This window comes from Hyperolius riggenbachi, chromosome 7 (genome assembly GCF_040937935.1).
Source record: "Hyperolius riggenbachi isolate aHypRig1 chromosome 7, aHypRig1.pri, whole genome shotgun sequence".
Lineage (NCBI taxonomy): Eukaryota > Metazoa > Chordata > Amphibia > Anura > Hyperoliidae > Hyperolius > Hyperolius riggenbachi.
In genome coordinates, this window is record NC_090652.1 from 153,984,731 (window position 1) to 154,001,661 (window position 16,931).

Below are 16,931 nucleotides of genomic sequence, written 5' to 3' on the forward strand. Positions count from 1 at the left end.
ATCCCCTTTCCTTATTTCTTTCTGCTTCAAACACAATAGGGGAATGATAGCTGAGTGAGATGTGCACCCCCCTCCTACACTGCGCCCTGAGGCTGGAGCCTCTCTCACCTCTGCCTTGGCTCAGCCCTGATGGCTACCTTACAATGTTGTCAATGATCTGTCATGTAGGATCACTAACAGCTAACGTCTATTGTTCTTTTATTGTAGCCTCCATAACAGGGTGCCTATTGTTTTTGCTCCCCCTCCACCCTTCATAGAATAGAAAGCAATACATTTTTCAGAATGTTCCTGGAATGATCTTTTTGAGCAACAATTATTAAAAGGTGTGCATATAGGTTATCTATTTGGTTGCTATTGGCAACATTCTTTTTTTTTATTTTTCCAATTTTTATTGGCCTTAGTTGCTGATGAGCATGTCTAGCTTCAAAGAGTGTATATTTTCAAATTGTGTGTCTGTCCTGCTGATTCTCTGCCTCTAACATTTTAAGTCATAGACCCTGAACAAGCATGCAAATCGGTGCTCTCTCCCAAGTTTGTCCTGAATAGTTGCATGTTTCAGGTTTGTGATTCAGACACTTCTACAGCCAAAGAGATCAACAGGACTGCCAGGGAACTGGTATTGTTTAAAAGGAAAGAAATATGCCAGCCACCATATCCCTTTAACTTAAGGCCACCTTTAAAGTTGTTATTCTTAACAGACAAACCTGGTGTCCTGTTAAATGTAATGCTGCACTGGAGAAAGTACTCAGTGGCTTCAAGATGCTGCTTGGGACCTACTTACATGAATTTTGCTCCTTGGTAAGCAAGCAGAGATAAGAGATTGTTTCAAGATTGGAACCATGATTTCATGTCTCTTATTCCAGGACCTGGAGGAGCAGCTGGAAGAAGAGGAAGCAGCCAGACAGAAGCTGCAACTTGAGAAAGTGACTGCAGAAGCCAAGATCAAGAAACTGGAAGATGATGTTTTATTAATGGATGATCAGAACAACAAATTATCGAAGGTATGTATGTGTCCTACTCCACTGGGAGAATGAAACATGCTTGGTTGCCATGACAACAAGTATAATCCAATATTTTTGAAATGTTGATAAATAAGCAAGGGCAATCATTTGGCGATGATTAAAAAAAAAAAAAAAATCAAAACACAATTTAATTTTTTTACATCAGGAAAGAAAGGTGCTTGAAGAGAGAGTGAATGATCTAACCTCAAATCTGGCAGAGGAAGAAGAGAAGGCAAAAAACCTCACCAAATTAAAGAACAAACATGAATCTATGATCTCAGAGCTGGAGGGTATGAATAAAAGTCTCACATAAGATACTAGCATTCTAGATAGATGGAAAAAATGTTTTTTTCTGTATGAATAAAGTTTTGCTGCTGCTTAGCACTACTAAGGACTATAGTTCCAGCCTAAAAATAGCGGTTTAATTAAAGTGATAGCAAACCTACTTATCTTTGGGGCTGATCATAAGTTAGGATTTTCATTTTCGCTGAAACCCACAGGTTCCATGTCCCCTTTATTCAGAAATGTGATTAGCACTGCATGACTGCCGATACCAAAGCACCAGTTACATACCTTTATCATTTTCTCAGCATGCAGTGCTAGCATTAAACCTCATTTCATTGTTCATATCATTTTAGTCTTTGAATTACCTGCATAACGTTCTTTCTGGAGTGTCAAGAAAATGCTCTTCTGGCGCCCATAAAACAATCACTGTCATAGTCAGTGCTTGTTAAGGTGCCCTCTAATGATACAATCTTCTTTTGTCCAATTGTACCATTTCTATGTAATGTGAGGGAATGCCTAAAGTACCCTCCTACTGCATAGATTTGGTAAGAAAGGACACAAAAAGATTGTAATAGTGGGCACCTTCAGGGCCTATTTCCACTGGGTGCCATGTCCCGTGTAGCCAAATCCCTATAGCCATGCCATGTATGGATATAGGAATTCAGATCCAGCCTGCGGACAAACTGTTATTTTTTGGCTGCACGTGATTTTGGATGCAGTCTATTGATTTCAAAAGGCTGCAATTCCGCATGCGAATTTACGTGCGTAAAATAGCCGTGGAAATAGGCCCTTAGGCAGCTGGAGGGTGCTCCAATTCACTTCAGTTGTACCATCTGAGCCCACAAATTATCCACAAATGATTACAGCCAATATTTTCAAAATGGAAATCTGACTCACAAACACCACATATACACACGTATCTGAACTTCACCATCTACTGACATGAAAAATCTTAATGAAGGTGCTTGCAAGATATTCCTTAGTTATGTGAAAATGGTGCTTAGTGGGAATTAGCAAAGACTGTCTGGACAAAGCCTTAAAGAAAACCTGAAGCATACATAAACTAAAAATATAAAAACTGAATTACTAGTCCTAATCCTAGAAAGGTCTTTCCTGAAATCCCATAGTTTTATTTTGTATTAAAGGGTTAAATCTATATTTAAAAAAATTACACTTATAAGATTACAACTTTAATGTTATTGAGCTGCCATAAAGGTTGGTCCTTTTGTGCATATTTATAAAAAAGCCCCTGAATTTGTTCCTTTGTGCACCCAGCTTTTAATTCATCTGTTGTATTTTACCATCTTATAATTAATGGTGGAGGCCTAATTTTTTTTTTTTTGAGTTTTACAACGTTATACATTATAAGCAAAATTGTTTGGCTACTTTAAATGATGGACTGCGGTAAGTAAGTGACAGAAAGTAAGGAATCTTTCATTTATAATTCTTATTTCAGCCACAGCATGGTACAGATACTGACACTACATGCAGATGACAACTGTCTAGATGGATTATTTACAGTTGGATTAGGCAACCGTCAGTTGGCTTATGGGCACCTGTCCTTCTTTGGTGACCTAACTTTTCTAGGGTGAAAGTAATTAGGGTTTAATTTACTCAGATTATTGCTACTGGGTTACCTGAGAGAGACCAGGAGCAGACATTGCTTCTTGCTCCCCATCATGTAACAATTTTCATAACTCTTTGATAGCACTTACTGGCTTCAGTACTCTGGCAACTGTCTATATGTTCAACAAACCTCTGGTATGCCTACCATTTGCGCCAGGCTTTCACTCTAAACCCAGAGGTACAGACTAACCATCAAGGTCACCCAGAACTCATTGGAGTGTGTAAGGGGCTACAATGGTCCTAAAAGCCCACTTACTAAAATGCTATGGAAAACAAAAGTTTGCTTTCTTAAAACAGAAAGAATTTGCGATAATTCAGGTTGGAGTGAGCTCCGAGATGTCTCCCAGTGCATCACTGCTGAATATGTGCAAATTATCCATTGTTGCCCTTAGAAGCTAAACACACTGCGGAGGTGTGTTTAGCTTCTAAGGGCAACAATGGTTAATTTGCATATATTCAATAGTGATGCACTGGGAGACACCCTGGAGCTCACCCCAACCTGAATTATTGCAAATTTTTTCTGTTTTAAGAAAGCAAACTTTTGTTTTCCATAACTCTAAACCCAGACATGGTTAATGCTGGAATACCTTTCTGTGGTCTCAAAGGCCACCTTTTTATAAAATCAAAGCACATAATTCTGCATTGCCTCCTCCTTTTCCCCAGGAACTGTGCCTTGCCAAGCTAAAGGTCTGTTCCACAGAACCTAGATAAGGGTGGTACTATGAGACTCTGCTGCTTATTCTGTTCCTGAATGACTCCACATTTTGTGCTTTCCCTGTAGTGCGTCTGAAGAAGGAAGAGAAAAGCAGACAGGAATTGGAGAAGACGAAGAGAAAGCTGGAAGGGGAGTCCAGTGATCTCCATGAACAAATTGCAGAGCTACAGGCACAGATTGCTGAACTCAAACAGCAGCTGGCAAAGAAAGAAGAAGAGTTACAGGCTGCTCTCGCCAGGTGACACTCACTGATATTTTGCAGGGGGAAGTCATTAAATTCTGAGAGGCTTACAGATTATACTACCCACACACAACAGTAGTGTTGCTGTTTGTATTTTGCATATCGAATTCATAACACTCAAATACTCAACACCACACTTCAGCACTGAACAAGTGGACAGGGTCAGGGAGAGTTCACTTACGTGCACTTCATGATACGTTTCACGTGATTCTGATGCTCTCTTCTTTCAAAGCTGGAAAGAGAAAGTATTGCAGTCACGTGAAAAGCGCTGGGTCACACAAGTAAGTGCTGGGTCACACAACTACCCCTGACCCTGACCACTTGTTCGTTGCTGAATTTGTGTTGAAGTGTGGAGTTCAGGAGTGTTACGGGGTTCCGAATTTAATATGCCAAATTCAAACACCAACACTAATAGTCAGCAATACAAAAATGGCCTGGCTTGCAATGGTTGCATTGCATTGTTGCTAAATCTGGAGTACACTGTTGAAATGTTATAATTATTTTATATCTATTGCAGACTGGAAGAGGAAACCGCACATAAGAATAATGCATTGAAGAAGATCCGTGAGTTGGAGACGCATATTTCTGACCTTCAGGAGGACTTGGAGTCAGAAAGAGCAGCCAGAAACAAGGCAGAGAAGCAGAAGAGAGATCTGGGAGAAGAGTTGGAAGCCCTGAAGACAGAGCTGGAGGACACACTTGACAGCACAGCTACACAACAAGAGCTGCGGTAAGTGGCTTGCGCAATGCAAGCTAATAAAAGCACATACAACAGTCTTGCTGTACTGATACAAATCTTAATTATGAAATATCTTCAATGCTAGATTGCTGCAGTGCAGAATTACATTGCTCATAGTGGTTCTGTAGCAACAGGATACAGGAACTGTAGTGTATTACCACAAATGCGGTACCACAATTTATCACTGGGATCCTGGATTACTGTATAATGTATTACTTCTATTCTGTTTCTGGTTCTGTGACTTTCCCTGACTTTGGGGGTCTCTGTACAATAACAAACTAGCATTAAAACAGATGCTTAAATAAAACCAAAGCTGATATCTGGTACCGCACCATAAATCAGATATGTGTTCATTACTTTAAGGTTCCTAAAGTAAATTGGAAAAAATAAGTTGGGAAAAATGATACAGCCATGGTATAATTAAGAAATAAATGAATTAGTGTATCACATTAAAGCCTTTGATGAAGCAATGAGGACAATGCTATAACTCACAGTAACTGCTTGAAAACCAGGTTTCAAAGCTGTTACTTTAAACAAAAGCTAGCCATACATCTGTAGATGTTTTTATTTTCAATCATTTTTATAACATTTTTAAAAAATGGAATGAACAACTTATACCAGGATACACATCATATGAAAGTACAGGTACAGTAACAAGATTGAACAGCAAACTTCACCTACAAAGTTGATAATAAAGTACATGTTGTTCATGACCAACAGAGAACATGCAATCATATGATACATTAATGCAACAGGAGAGGTAGGTGTTTACTAGCTGTTAACATAACAAACTAACTAGATAATTTGCAAGGATGTAAGGATGAATGGGGGAGGGGGGGGGAGGGGAAGAAAGGGTAGTGAGAGACATCCACATATACATAACTCCATAGAGGAAGTCCTCCATCCTATCGCTAAACCAAATATGGTTGGATGGAGACCACTCTTATCAAACCTTCTAACAAGTGCAAATGTGACCAGACCTCCAGCGAGGTCAGCCGTGACATATATCTTGTATAGTTTTAGGATCTAAAACTAAGAGATAACCTTTAACATAATGGGTCAAGGGGAGAGAGAGGGATTTGGGTTAGTTTGTTTAGTTAAAGTAAAGGGCTTATGGAACAGGTTGCTGCATCCGTATGTCAATTGGATTTAATCAAATGGACGAAGAGAAAGTAAAGAGGAAGAAATCAGAAGTAGAGAAGGAAGAAGGGAAGGGAAGGAGGGGGTGGGGGGAATATGTGTAGGGACGAGGAGTATACTGCCTATCAGTACTTATGTTGGAGGCCTAAAGGGCTCAAGATCGAACCAAAAGTCTCAGCAAGTGCGTACCATCGTGTCTTGCTCCGGATCTAGGAGATATGAAATTATAGGATCCCAGATTTTATGGAATTTACCCATGTTATTTAACCGTGCTCTTAGTTTCTCAAAAAAGAGAATGTATCCAAGTCTATTTTTAATAGAGTCAAAAGATAGGAATTGGGTATTCCAGGCTGCCGCAATTTTAATTTTAGTAGCTGTAAAGATGTATCTAACAAGCTCATTTTGGGAAAAGGATAAGTTAGGGTATGGACATCCTAGTAGGGTATATAGAGGATCTCTGGAAAATATCAACAATTTTAAGGGGATTTACAGTGAATTGTTTATGTCCTATTTGTAGTGAAATGGATTTAAAGGATGGGTCGGGCAGTCTAAGGCATCTAGCCAAAAGAGTATTAGGCTTATTATTTTTGAGATAGAATTTTAATCTGCAATAGGAGATTTATTTCTTAGCTAACTCAGTCATGCATAGATTGAGTGCTGTTTCAGCTGTTAAAAGCTCACTCTTGGTATCTAGATTGGGATTATTGAGGAAGCAATTTTGTTTATATATATAGTCTTGTTCTAGCTTATTATTATTATTTATTATTATTATTTAGTATTTATATAGCGCCGACATAATACGCAGCACTGTACAGTGTATATATATATATATATATATATATATATATATATATATATATATATATATATATATATATATATATATATATATATATATATATATATATATATATATATATATCTTGTCACTAACTGTCCCTCAAAGGAGCTCACAATCTAATCTAGTGATCTTTTGTAATCTCTCCTTTTTCTTTTTGTGTTTCGATGCTATTTGGATCAATGTACCTCGTATGACTACCTTGTGTGCTTCCCCCCTGTAGATGTTTTTAAACAATTAGACATTTAAGTTCAAAAAATCATCAAATCAAGCCAGGATCAATTAAAATCATGGTCACGGATGATCAATATCAATTTTTTTTTAAATCTTCATCAAGATTGGGTGTGGGTGGGAGCAGCATAGGATGGACAACTACGTAGCTTTGCATAGTGAGCTGGTGGTGCTGTCATTTAGATTTTTGTTGGAATATGGTTTAAACTGAGTGTTGCGCTGCACTGCTGCTCCCTCATTCATCTCTTAAAATGATTTTGACCCCTTTCTGGATTAATGGATTGTCAACTTGTTTATGGTTGGCTCAATAAGAACAGGTGAAAACTGGTTGTAGAAAGTCTGTTTTTACACTGTATTACAATATAGTACTCACAGTGATTATTCGACAACAGATCTGTGATATTCATTAACACTTAACAACCAAGTAGAATTAGTCTTACATTTGAATGATTGACAACAGTAGATTGCTGACAGCTGTTGTCTGTTTTACATCTATAGAGCCTATAGGCAACAAAGACACAATTCATTAAACCACGGGTGTTGAAATCTACTAGATGAACCACACCTTTCCTGATTTAGTCCCATCAATTAATTTGAACTGTGCCAAAAATGTGTTAGGACTTCAGAGGTTGAGGCCTGGAGTTCGACATCCTCACATGCGCCGTTTAGTAAATTTGGCCCTGCTGTTTGCTTGAATTATACTAAGATGTCATAATACATTGCTGATAATGTACGGTATCCACTACAGAGCAAAGAGAGAACAAGAAGTTACTGTGCTAAAGAGGGCATTGGATGAGGAGACAAGAACACATGAAGCCCAGGTGCAGGAGATGAGGCAGAAGCACACACAAGCGGTTGAAGAGCTAACAGAGCAACTGGAGCAAGTGAAAAGGGTGAGAGGGTCTTCATTTCTGTATCAAGAAAACGACATTCTTTAATAAAGTATTTTCTTGGTTAACTATTTATTTATTTATTTTTTAACACAGGTTAGAGTCACCTTGGAAAAAGCCAAGCAGAGTTTGGAGAAAGACAATTCTGATCTAACAATAGAAATCAGGACCCTGAACACAGCCAAGCAAGATGTGGAGCACAAGAAGAAAAAGCTTGAAGGCCAGTTGCAGGAGCTGCAGTCTAAGTATGTTGAGGGTGAAAGGGCAAGGAATGAGCTGACAGAAAAATGCCACAGAGTACAGGTGAGATTCCTGATTAATAGTGTGACCTTTCCCCATATTCACCATAAGAGCTTCTACTTTGTAAACTGTTATTGCCAAATACTGTTACTAATGGAGTAATTTCAATAATATGTTGTCTTTAATCCATAGGTGGAACTGGAAAGTGTCACTGTACTACTAAGTGAAGCAGAGACCAAAGGAATTAAACTCTCTAAAGATGTTGCCAGTTTACAGTCTCAGCTCCAGGATTCACAGGCAAGCCGTTTTATAGTGTACATTCATTTACATGTGGCGGCTAGTGGTGTAGCAATAGGTAATGCAGAGGTTGCGACTGCTTTAGCGTGCCTGGACCAGACAGCCCCACCAGGGGTCCTACTTCAACTGCTGTATTAGCTCTTCATTAGTGCTTTGGTGGCAGTGATTACTTCTGATATATCTGCTTTGAGTAGTGATAATCATTAACAAACTGCCTCCCCCCCACTTATATCTCGTCGGTTTTGATGCTCCATATCATTTGTTATGTGTACAGTCCAATATAAGGGTACATTTCCACTAGTAGCATATAAATTTGCATGCAGATGCAAATGCATATAGGGTAAGTTTTTTACATTTAAATTTGCATGCGTAATCGCTAATTTAAAAAAAAAAATTTCTCATTTCTATTATCATTAACAAAAACACACGTGAAAATGCACAAAAACGCAAATGTGGAAATGCTATGCACATCCAAAATTTTGTAGCACCGCTGTCCAGATTTTTTTTGCATGTGAATTCTGGATTCAGTTGAAACAGGCTCATTGAAATGCATTGCTATGCAAATCTGTGTGCAGAAAATGCTCATGAATTCGCATCTAGTGGAAACGGGCCCTAAAACTTGCACTCCTTAACTATTCCACTAATGGCAGCAATATTAACTAGAATGGATTTGTTTTTTTGCTTCTTTTGGACTTAACATTCTGAGTTAGATTTAATAAAAAGTCTATTGGACTTCATTTTATAGGAGTTACTCCAGGAAGAAACTCGGCAGAAGCTGAATGTGGCCACCAAGCTTCGTCAGGTAGAAGATGATAAGAACAGTCTCCAGGAGCAGCTGGATGAGGAATCAGAGGCCAAACAGAACCTAGAGCGTCACATATCCACCCTAAATGTTCAGGTACTACCACAGTGAAAAACATTAGAACATTATATGCAAGCAAATAAAGAGTAAAGTAAAACAGCAAAAGTGTAAGTCCACCTTTTCCAACCACCCTGCAATCATCTCATGGTATAATGCAGTATATAGTTCTCAGCAAAAAATATGACAGAGGATTAAATTATGTCCAGGTTAACACTTCTCAGATCTTTGAGAGCAGCCGCCATCTTATCTTCTACAGCACTGACTCCACTCTCCAGCTCAGTAGTGCGTTCACAAATATTTGAAAGATTTTGTCCAAGAAGACCGATTTCCTCCTCCAGTCTCCCCGTCTGCATAGTGAGGCTGCCTATGGAGGTAATGCAGGCTGTGACCATTGCCAGCATGTCTAATAACATGACCATTGCCAGAATGTCTGATAATGTGGGCTCTGATGGGGTGCTGGTAGCCACAGATCTCCTATATGCAAACAAAGAATTGATAAAAGTGTCTGACATCAGTTTTTGACAACAGGGTGAAGTACATTTGCAAAATAACAGTAAGAACAATTTCTAACATGCATTCTGTAACAATCAAAAGAATTGTGATGAGAAAAGTTTTCATAAAATGTGAGCTGTTATTTACTCCAGCAGCAAATAAAGCAGTATGCATAGTCACATGCACATAAGACATCAGAGCCCTGTCCAAAATTTCAGGACTAAGCAGGGTGAATAGGTCTATCACACTTCAACCCATGCCGTCAAATTCCATTGGGTGAAAAATCAGATGTAAGGCCTCTTTCACACCAAGAAGTTGCGTTTTAGGGGACGTTAAGGTCGCATGACGTGCCCCTAACACAACGCATGGTGGTGTTGAAGTTGGACGTCAGATTGAGCCACGTTATGCAGCTCTTGGTGCCCTGTTTTCCTTCTATCTATGCTGATAGAACAGCAGCTCCAGGAGAGTGATGGGAAGTCCAAATCTTTTCAAAGATTCAGATGATTCGAATCGGATCATTGAAAATATCCGGATCTTTGAACCGAATCATTTGAATCATTTTACTAGGGAAGCAGACTGGGGGTGAAATGACTAGCAGGACACCACTTTCCCTGCACTGTACATTCTGTATGTTCTTGTTTCTTCCAGACAGACATCCACTGTGAACCGAATCGTTCATTGTGATGATCCGGATGATTCGACTCACAAAAAAGATCCGGATCAAATGAACAATTCATTCATGATCCGGATAACAATAGGAGTCCAGGTTACCTCACTACAGTGCAGTGAATATTAATTAGCCATGTGGCTAGTCACTGATCATGTGCTAGCAGTCTAACGCAGCTAAAGCCCAGTATAACGCACAGCATGCTGCACTTTCATTCAACGTGTAGCGTTACAATGTAACGCAACGTGGGCACTGTGAACAACACATTGATTTTTCACTACTGTGAGTTGGGCTGTGTTACAGGTTGCTGGGACGAGGGACTTTAACGTCCCACTGTGAAAGCAGCCTAAAACCTGGATTTCTAATCAACTACAGTGTTTTCTGACACAAAGAAGCCACAGTTTTCCTTGACCTAAATACATTCCTAAATATGCCCTCCCTACTGCCATCTAACAGTTCCCAGAGTACCAGCTCTGGCATGTTCTGTTAAGATTATAAATTGGATCAATTTTCTGTGTTTTTTTGACAAGTAGCTTATATGTAAACCTTAGAAATGTAGTAGAAGTTAGACTATGAAACCTAAATAAAAAACACATAGATCCAGATACATTGTCTCAAGTTAGGGCATTTAAATAAGTTATTAGCAGTGGCGTATCTGGGTAGTATAGCGACTAGTGGCAAACACTAAAATTGCGCTCCCCCACCTCCTGGTCACAGTGTCCCTTTATAAAAACGGCATCCATTCTCATGTACATATGTTTTTGGAAGCTTCATATTGCTAAAGTTCTCTGTACTCTAACTAACTAACAATAACCTTCCTCCTTTAAACACCTAACGCTAATATGTGACATGAGTATGTACTCTGTAAAGTTCTTCAGAACATGTCAGCGCTAAATAAATATATAACAATAATATGGTAGGATGTTACACTAGGATTAGATTGTGAGCTCCTCTGAGGACAGTCAGTGACATGACTATGTACTCCGTAATGTGCTGCAGAAGATATATAAATACATAATAATATGGTAGGACATCAGACTATGACTATGGTAGGATTAGATTGTGAGCTCCACTGAGGACAGTCAGTGACATGACTATGTACTCCGTAATGTGCTGCAGAAGATATATAAATACATAATAATATGGTAGGACTATGGTAGGATTACATTTTGAGCTCCTCTGAGGACAGTCAGTGGCATGGCTATGTACTCTGTAAAGTGCATTACACTATGACTATGGTAGGGTTAGATTGTGAGCCCCTCTGAGAACAGTCAGTGACATGACTATGTACGCTGTACAGTGCTGCAGAAGATGTCAGTGCTATTTAAATACTTAATAATAATAATATAGTAGGACATTACACTATGGTAGGATTAGAGTGTGAGCTCCTCTGAGGACAGTCAGTGACATGACTATGTACTCTGTACAGTGCTGCAGAAGATGTCAGTGCTATATAAATACATAATAATAATATGGTAGGACATTAGACTATGATTATGGTAGGATTAGATTGTAAGCTCCTCTGAGGACAGCCTGCTGTACCCACAGTGACTGCTCATCACATTCTTGTCCCCTTGTGAGAGTCAGAGTGCAGCTAACACGCAGCAATAAGACAGGGGGATCAGATTGCAGGGCAGCCTGTCAGTGCACTACACATACATCACTTTGCAGCTGAACAGATGCTGCCTGCAGAGTCTGGGCTGCACAGATAAACAATGTTCCCTTCCACTTGTGCAGGGCTAATACTAATACATTTTCATGCCTCTCTGCACTCCCCCTCCTGCAGATCTGCTTGCCTCTTAGCTCATCTTCTCCACTACCATCCATGATGCCGAGGTGAGGGCAGATCTGTGATCCTGGAAGAGTGCAGGCATGAAGAGCCACTGTAAAACCACCTGTGGAGAGAGAGAAGTGATCTGCCCCACACCCTGGAAAGTCACCTGCCTCCGGCTCACTGCAGCTCGAGCAAGTGAGCCCCTCAATCCTTCTCGGCGAGTTCTCATCTCTCTGCACTTCCCATCTCTGCACTGCACGAGCCTCTTCAGAGCTCAGTGCGCTCACTCTCGCCTGGAGATCCCCCTAGTGGCGCCTCCTCTCTGTTCTCTCCCATGGACGGAACGAGCAGCTTAGCTTTGCCTGTGTGTATCCGCTATCGGGACACACACCAGGCGGCTTCAGTGGCACAACACGGGTGCAGGCATGGCGCCCATGATGCTATTGGCGCCCAAAGCACTTGCCATGCCTGCACCCTTCTCCATACGCCTCTGGTTATTAGGGAGGTGCTAAAGGGGGTGTGGCCAACAAAATAGCAAAGTCAGTTAACCCTTCACACACTCACATGTAATTGTTCATACAAATGCTTTAAACAAGATCAATAATCCAGGAATCACTGCTTTCCCTACAGCTAAGTTAAAAGCCAAGCTTTGTACAAAATAATACATTCTCTTGTGTAGTCACCTACACAGCGCAGAGGTACCCTAGTATCCGTAGAGGTCCTAAGTCTGGCCCTGTAACATGCACAGTGCAAACATTCATAGTATCAAACCTATCTAAATATTAGGGGCACATGTCCTGATGTCCTCTCTGCAGAGAGTGCATCAAACTAATTCCACTAGGAGCTAACTAAATACAGGTGAAACGCAAAAAACAGTAATATCGTGTAAAATTTAATTTATTTTAGTACTTCAACTTAAAAGGTGAAACTAATATATGAAATAGAAACTCTTTGCTGGTGTTTTGGATTAATAAACTGATTAGAGTTTGACACTTTGAGCATAGAATATTTAGCATTTTCACAATATTCTAATGGTCTGAGATTTTGATTTGGGGATTTTAATAAGCTGTAAGTCATAATCACCAAAATGATAACAAACAAAAGCTTGAAATATGTTGCTTTGCATGTAATTAGTCTATTTCACATATTAGTTTCACCTTTTAAGTTGAATTACTGAAATAAATGGACTTTTGCACAATATTCTAATTTTTTTGAATTTCACCTGTATACCGATGTGCACCATAGGCACACCAGTATAAGCTGTGTTCATACGGACAATGGTCGCAGAGAGGGGAAGGAGGGAGTGCACACAAGGGTAAATTACAAGTAAAATTACATAGCTCTAGGGGCTTCACCTCAAGTTAAGACATTTAAATGTCCTAACTTGAGAAGATGTCCTAACTTAAGGTGATTTGCCTGAATCTTTGTTTCACACGTTTTTCACCTATATTGACTGGTTGTTTACACAAACTCATGTTGTCCTACATACAGAGCTGATGGATATTAACAGCCACATCTATTTACTTCTCCATCAGTTCTGTGTTATTTCTGATCACCGTTCACTCCAACAAAATGATTGGCTCAGACATTGATCAGATCTGAAGTAAATGTTCCCTCGTGGGCTCATGGGTAATAGCCCTACAACTGGCCACAAGAGAAGTTGTAGCAAAACCTTTTTAATCTAGCCAATCCAACCTTGCTAACAGAGACAGAACTGGTCACACTGAGCAAATGGTTCAATTTAATTTTTTTATAAAAGGGAAATAGACTGTTTTGTTCACTGTAAAGCGAATATAGCTTCACAAAATATTTATGACCATAGCCATATTTTGATTGTACTAAGACAAGGGAAGGGTTAGAAGATCATTTAGGTTTTTACTGAAGTCTGAGTCCTCACTGGGGAAATTGAAGCTTACTTCCTGCTCTAGGGACAGCTGTAATTGTGGATATTTTAATGAGGACCTAGAAAACTATAGAGGATTAGCAAAAAGTTCTCTTTCTCCATAACTGTTCTATAAAGTGTATTTATTGCTGTTTTTGCTCTTCGTCATTCTTGTTCTCTGTGATACCTGTCATCAAGACAGGAATAAAGGGTGAGAGAGAGGAAAAGTAGAATGCAATAAAAAACCTCTATGTAAAACTCATACCATTTTTATACAAAGTTCTGTTTTAATTACATGGTATTTCAAAGCAGATGTAACTAACTAAAAAACTGAGCTGCTTGAAATGTATTCACCATAACTATTCCTCATTTCAGCTTTCAGATTCAAAGCGGAAACTTCAAGAATTCACTGCCACAATAGAGGCCATGGAAGAAAGCAAGAAGAAATACCAGAGAGATATTGAAGGTATGACACAACAGTTTGAGGAGAAAGCTGCTGCTTATGACAAACTGGAAAAGACTAAGAACCGCCTGCAGCAGGAGCTGGATGACTTAGTAGTAGATTTGGACAATCAGCGTACACTTGTGTCCAACCTGGAGAAGAAACAAAAGAAGTTTGACCAGGTATGTCATTGGGAGCGATAATGTTGCCTGGGGAGATTTCCTTCCCTCGACTGCTTAGCTAATTTCAAGTGTTGACTTTTCAGATGCTGGCAGAAGAGAAAACTATCTCTTCAAAATATGCTGATGAGAGAGACAGAGCTGAGGCTGAGGCCAGAGAGAAGGAAACCAAAGCACTGTCATTGGCCAAAGCTCTTGATGAAGCCTTACAATCCAAGGAGGAACTTGAAAGAGTGAACAAACTATTAAAAGCTGAGATGGAGGACTTGGTCAGCTCCAAGGATGATGTAGGCAAGAATGTGAGTAAGATTTTGCTTTCTTTGCAATACTTTTTATTCAGTTTTGTCACATATAACTTATAAAGTTTTATTCTAACAATAGAGTTCTGTTTGTTGTAACCATACATTTTTGTTATTTTAACCTGTGTTGCTAGTTAATATCTTGATAAATGTTTCCTCTACAAAGGTCCATGATCTAGAGAAGAACAAACGAGCCCTTGAACAACAAGTTGAAGAAATGAAGACACAATTAGAGGAGTTGGAAGATGAACTTCAGGCAACCGAAGATGCCAAACTTAGACTGGAAGTCAACATGCAGGCTATGAAAACGCAGTTTGATAGAGACTTACAAGGCAGGGATGAACAAAATGAGGAAAAGAGAAGGCAGCTGGTTAAACAGGTATTGAAATAAGGTTAACAGTAGACTTGGGAAACACACACCAAAAAAAATTGTACTAGTAAACATTTTCTTTTATTCAAGGTACACGAGTTGGAAACAGAACTGGAAGATGAAAGGAAACAGAGAACTGTGGCAGCTGCAGCCAAGAAGAAGTTAGAAGTTGACCTCAAGGACTTAGAAGGACAAGTAGACTTTGCCAACAAAGGTCGTGATGAGGCCATTAAACAACTGAGAAAACTGCAGGTAGACAGAACAAATTCTAAACAAAATAAGATCAAATTATTATTTTTTCTTATATCCAGCTTTACAGAAATATTACGTTTCATATATTCTCTGTTATGTAAAAATGATATTTTAACCATATAAGCAAATAATATACTATGAAGACATAAATATGATTAAAAAAAATTACTTTAGGCTCAGATGAAAGACTTCCAAAGAGAACTTGATGATGCCCGTGCAGCTCGGGAGGAAATATTTACCACTGCAAGAGAGAATGAAAAGAAGGCCAAGAGCTTTGAAGCTGAACTCATTCAACTACAAGAGGTACTGTATGTCCTACTCATTTTGCCTGTGATTTTCATTATTAGGAATTTATGAACAATACAAAAGATTAACAAGTATTAGAGTCTTATAAACATCATTTACTCTTCTAGGACTTGGCTGCTGCAGAGAGAGCGAAAAAACAAGCAGAGCTGGAGAAGGAGGAGCTGGCAGAGGAACTTGCAGGAAGTGCATCAGGAAAGTAAGTATTTTATATAAAACTGAATTATCATCCTTTCAGATTAATGTTATCCCGATTGTGCTAAAGATTTGATCTACATACCTGTATCTGAGAAGAACTCCTATGCTATATACCCCAATTTCCATAAGCCCTCATAATAAAAATAATTAATATTTTAGCATTCCATGGCTTGGAAGTGGACAGTAACATATCAGGATATGGATTCAAAAACATCTCAAAGGCTTTATCAAGCTGTTGGTGCGCAGTAACCTGTATAATGAAGAAGAGGAAAGTGTTTGGCATCTCTTAGATCAGGCTAAACTGGATGGAAGAGCAAAAAGTAAAGTGGTCAGAAATGCTATCAAGAGTCCTATGGAAACATTGAAGTAGAGTTACCAGATTTTTGTTGGTTCAACCTAAGGCGGGGGAGGTTGCAAATGGGCATGGCCATGACATTATATGGGCGTAGCTAACATAATGTTGTAACAGCAAGGCATAAGAAAGCAGTGTTTACGCCATGATGTGGTCAAACAAGGTTTCGCATCATGGGTGTGCAGAAGCTGTGTGATGCTATTTAATAGTATACCGTAACTCCAAAGCAGCAAACATAGCCAACTATGACCATTAAATAATACATGCAGCAACAGTTACCCCAGACACCAGAAAATAAACGCAATGTGGGCAAAATTTCAGCACAAAATAAATGCAATGGGCAACATGTCAGCACAAAATAAACGCATTGTGAGCAACATGTCAGCACAAAATAAACGCATTGTGGGCAACATGTCAGTACAAAATAAACGCATTGTTGGCAACGTCAGTACAAAATAAACGCATTGTCGGCAACATGTCAGTACAAAATAAACGCAATTTGGGCAACATAACACCTGGGGAAAAAAAAGCATTTATTCACCTGGCAGAAGTCTCCTCTCGCTCCTGGCCGGCCTCTGGCGCGCTGCTCCTAGGACCGTCTTGCTCCTCCTGCAGT

At 39.3% G+C, this 16,931-nt stretch overlaps 2 protein-coding genes across 7 annotated transcripts in view; one reads left to right on the top strand and one right to left on the bottom strand.

Annotated features, from left to right (window-relative positions):
• The window catches only part of LOC137524653 (myosin-11), a 162,134-nt gene that overhangs the window by 119,456 nt on the left and 25,747 nt on the right, over positions 1–16,931 (top strand). For all 4 annotated transcript variants that reach the window (XM_068244767.1, XM_068244768.1, XM_068244769.1 and 1 more), the window contains 14 exons: positions 864–1,001; positions 1,168–1,291; positions 3,694–3,865; positions 4,386–4,598; positions 7,565–7,709; positions 7,803–8,009; positions 8,139–8,243; positions 8,989–9,141; positions 14,296–14,544; positions 14,628–14,840; positions 15,007–15,219; positions 15,301–15,462; positions 15,637–15,765; positions 15,876–15,964. In XM_068244767.1, the coding sequence (XP_068100868.1) occupies positions 864–1,001; positions 1,168–1,291; positions 3,694–3,865; positions 4,386–4,598; positions 7,565–7,709; positions 7,803–8,009; positions 8,139–8,243; positions 8,989–9,141; positions 14,296–14,544; positions 14,628–14,840; positions 15,007–15,219; positions 15,301–15,462; positions 15,637–15,765; positions 15,876–15,964 (2,312 nt within the window). The remainder of the gene's footprint in view (positions 1–863; positions 1,002–1,167; positions 1,292–3,693; positions 3,866–4,385; positions 4,599–7,564; positions 7,710–7,802; positions 8,010–8,138; positions 8,244–8,988; positions 9,142–14,295; positions 14,545–14,627; positions 14,841–15,006; positions 15,220–15,300; positions 15,463–15,636; positions 15,766–15,875; positions 15,965–16,931) is intronic.
• NDE1 (nudE neurodevelopment protein 1) overlaps positions 8,612–16,931 on the bottom strand; it is a 136,848-nt gene continuing 128,528 nt past the window's right edge. The window contains exon 10 of one of the 3 annotated variants that reach the window (XM_068244772.1): positions 8,612–9,579. In XM_068244772.1, the coding sequence (XP_068100873.1) occupies positions 9,297–9,579 (283 nt within the window). In that variant the 3' untranslated portion in view covers positions 8,612–9,296. The remainder of the gene's footprint in view (positions 9,580–16,931) is intronic. The other 2 variants (XM_068244771.1, XM_068244773.1) reach the window with 2 other exon arrangements.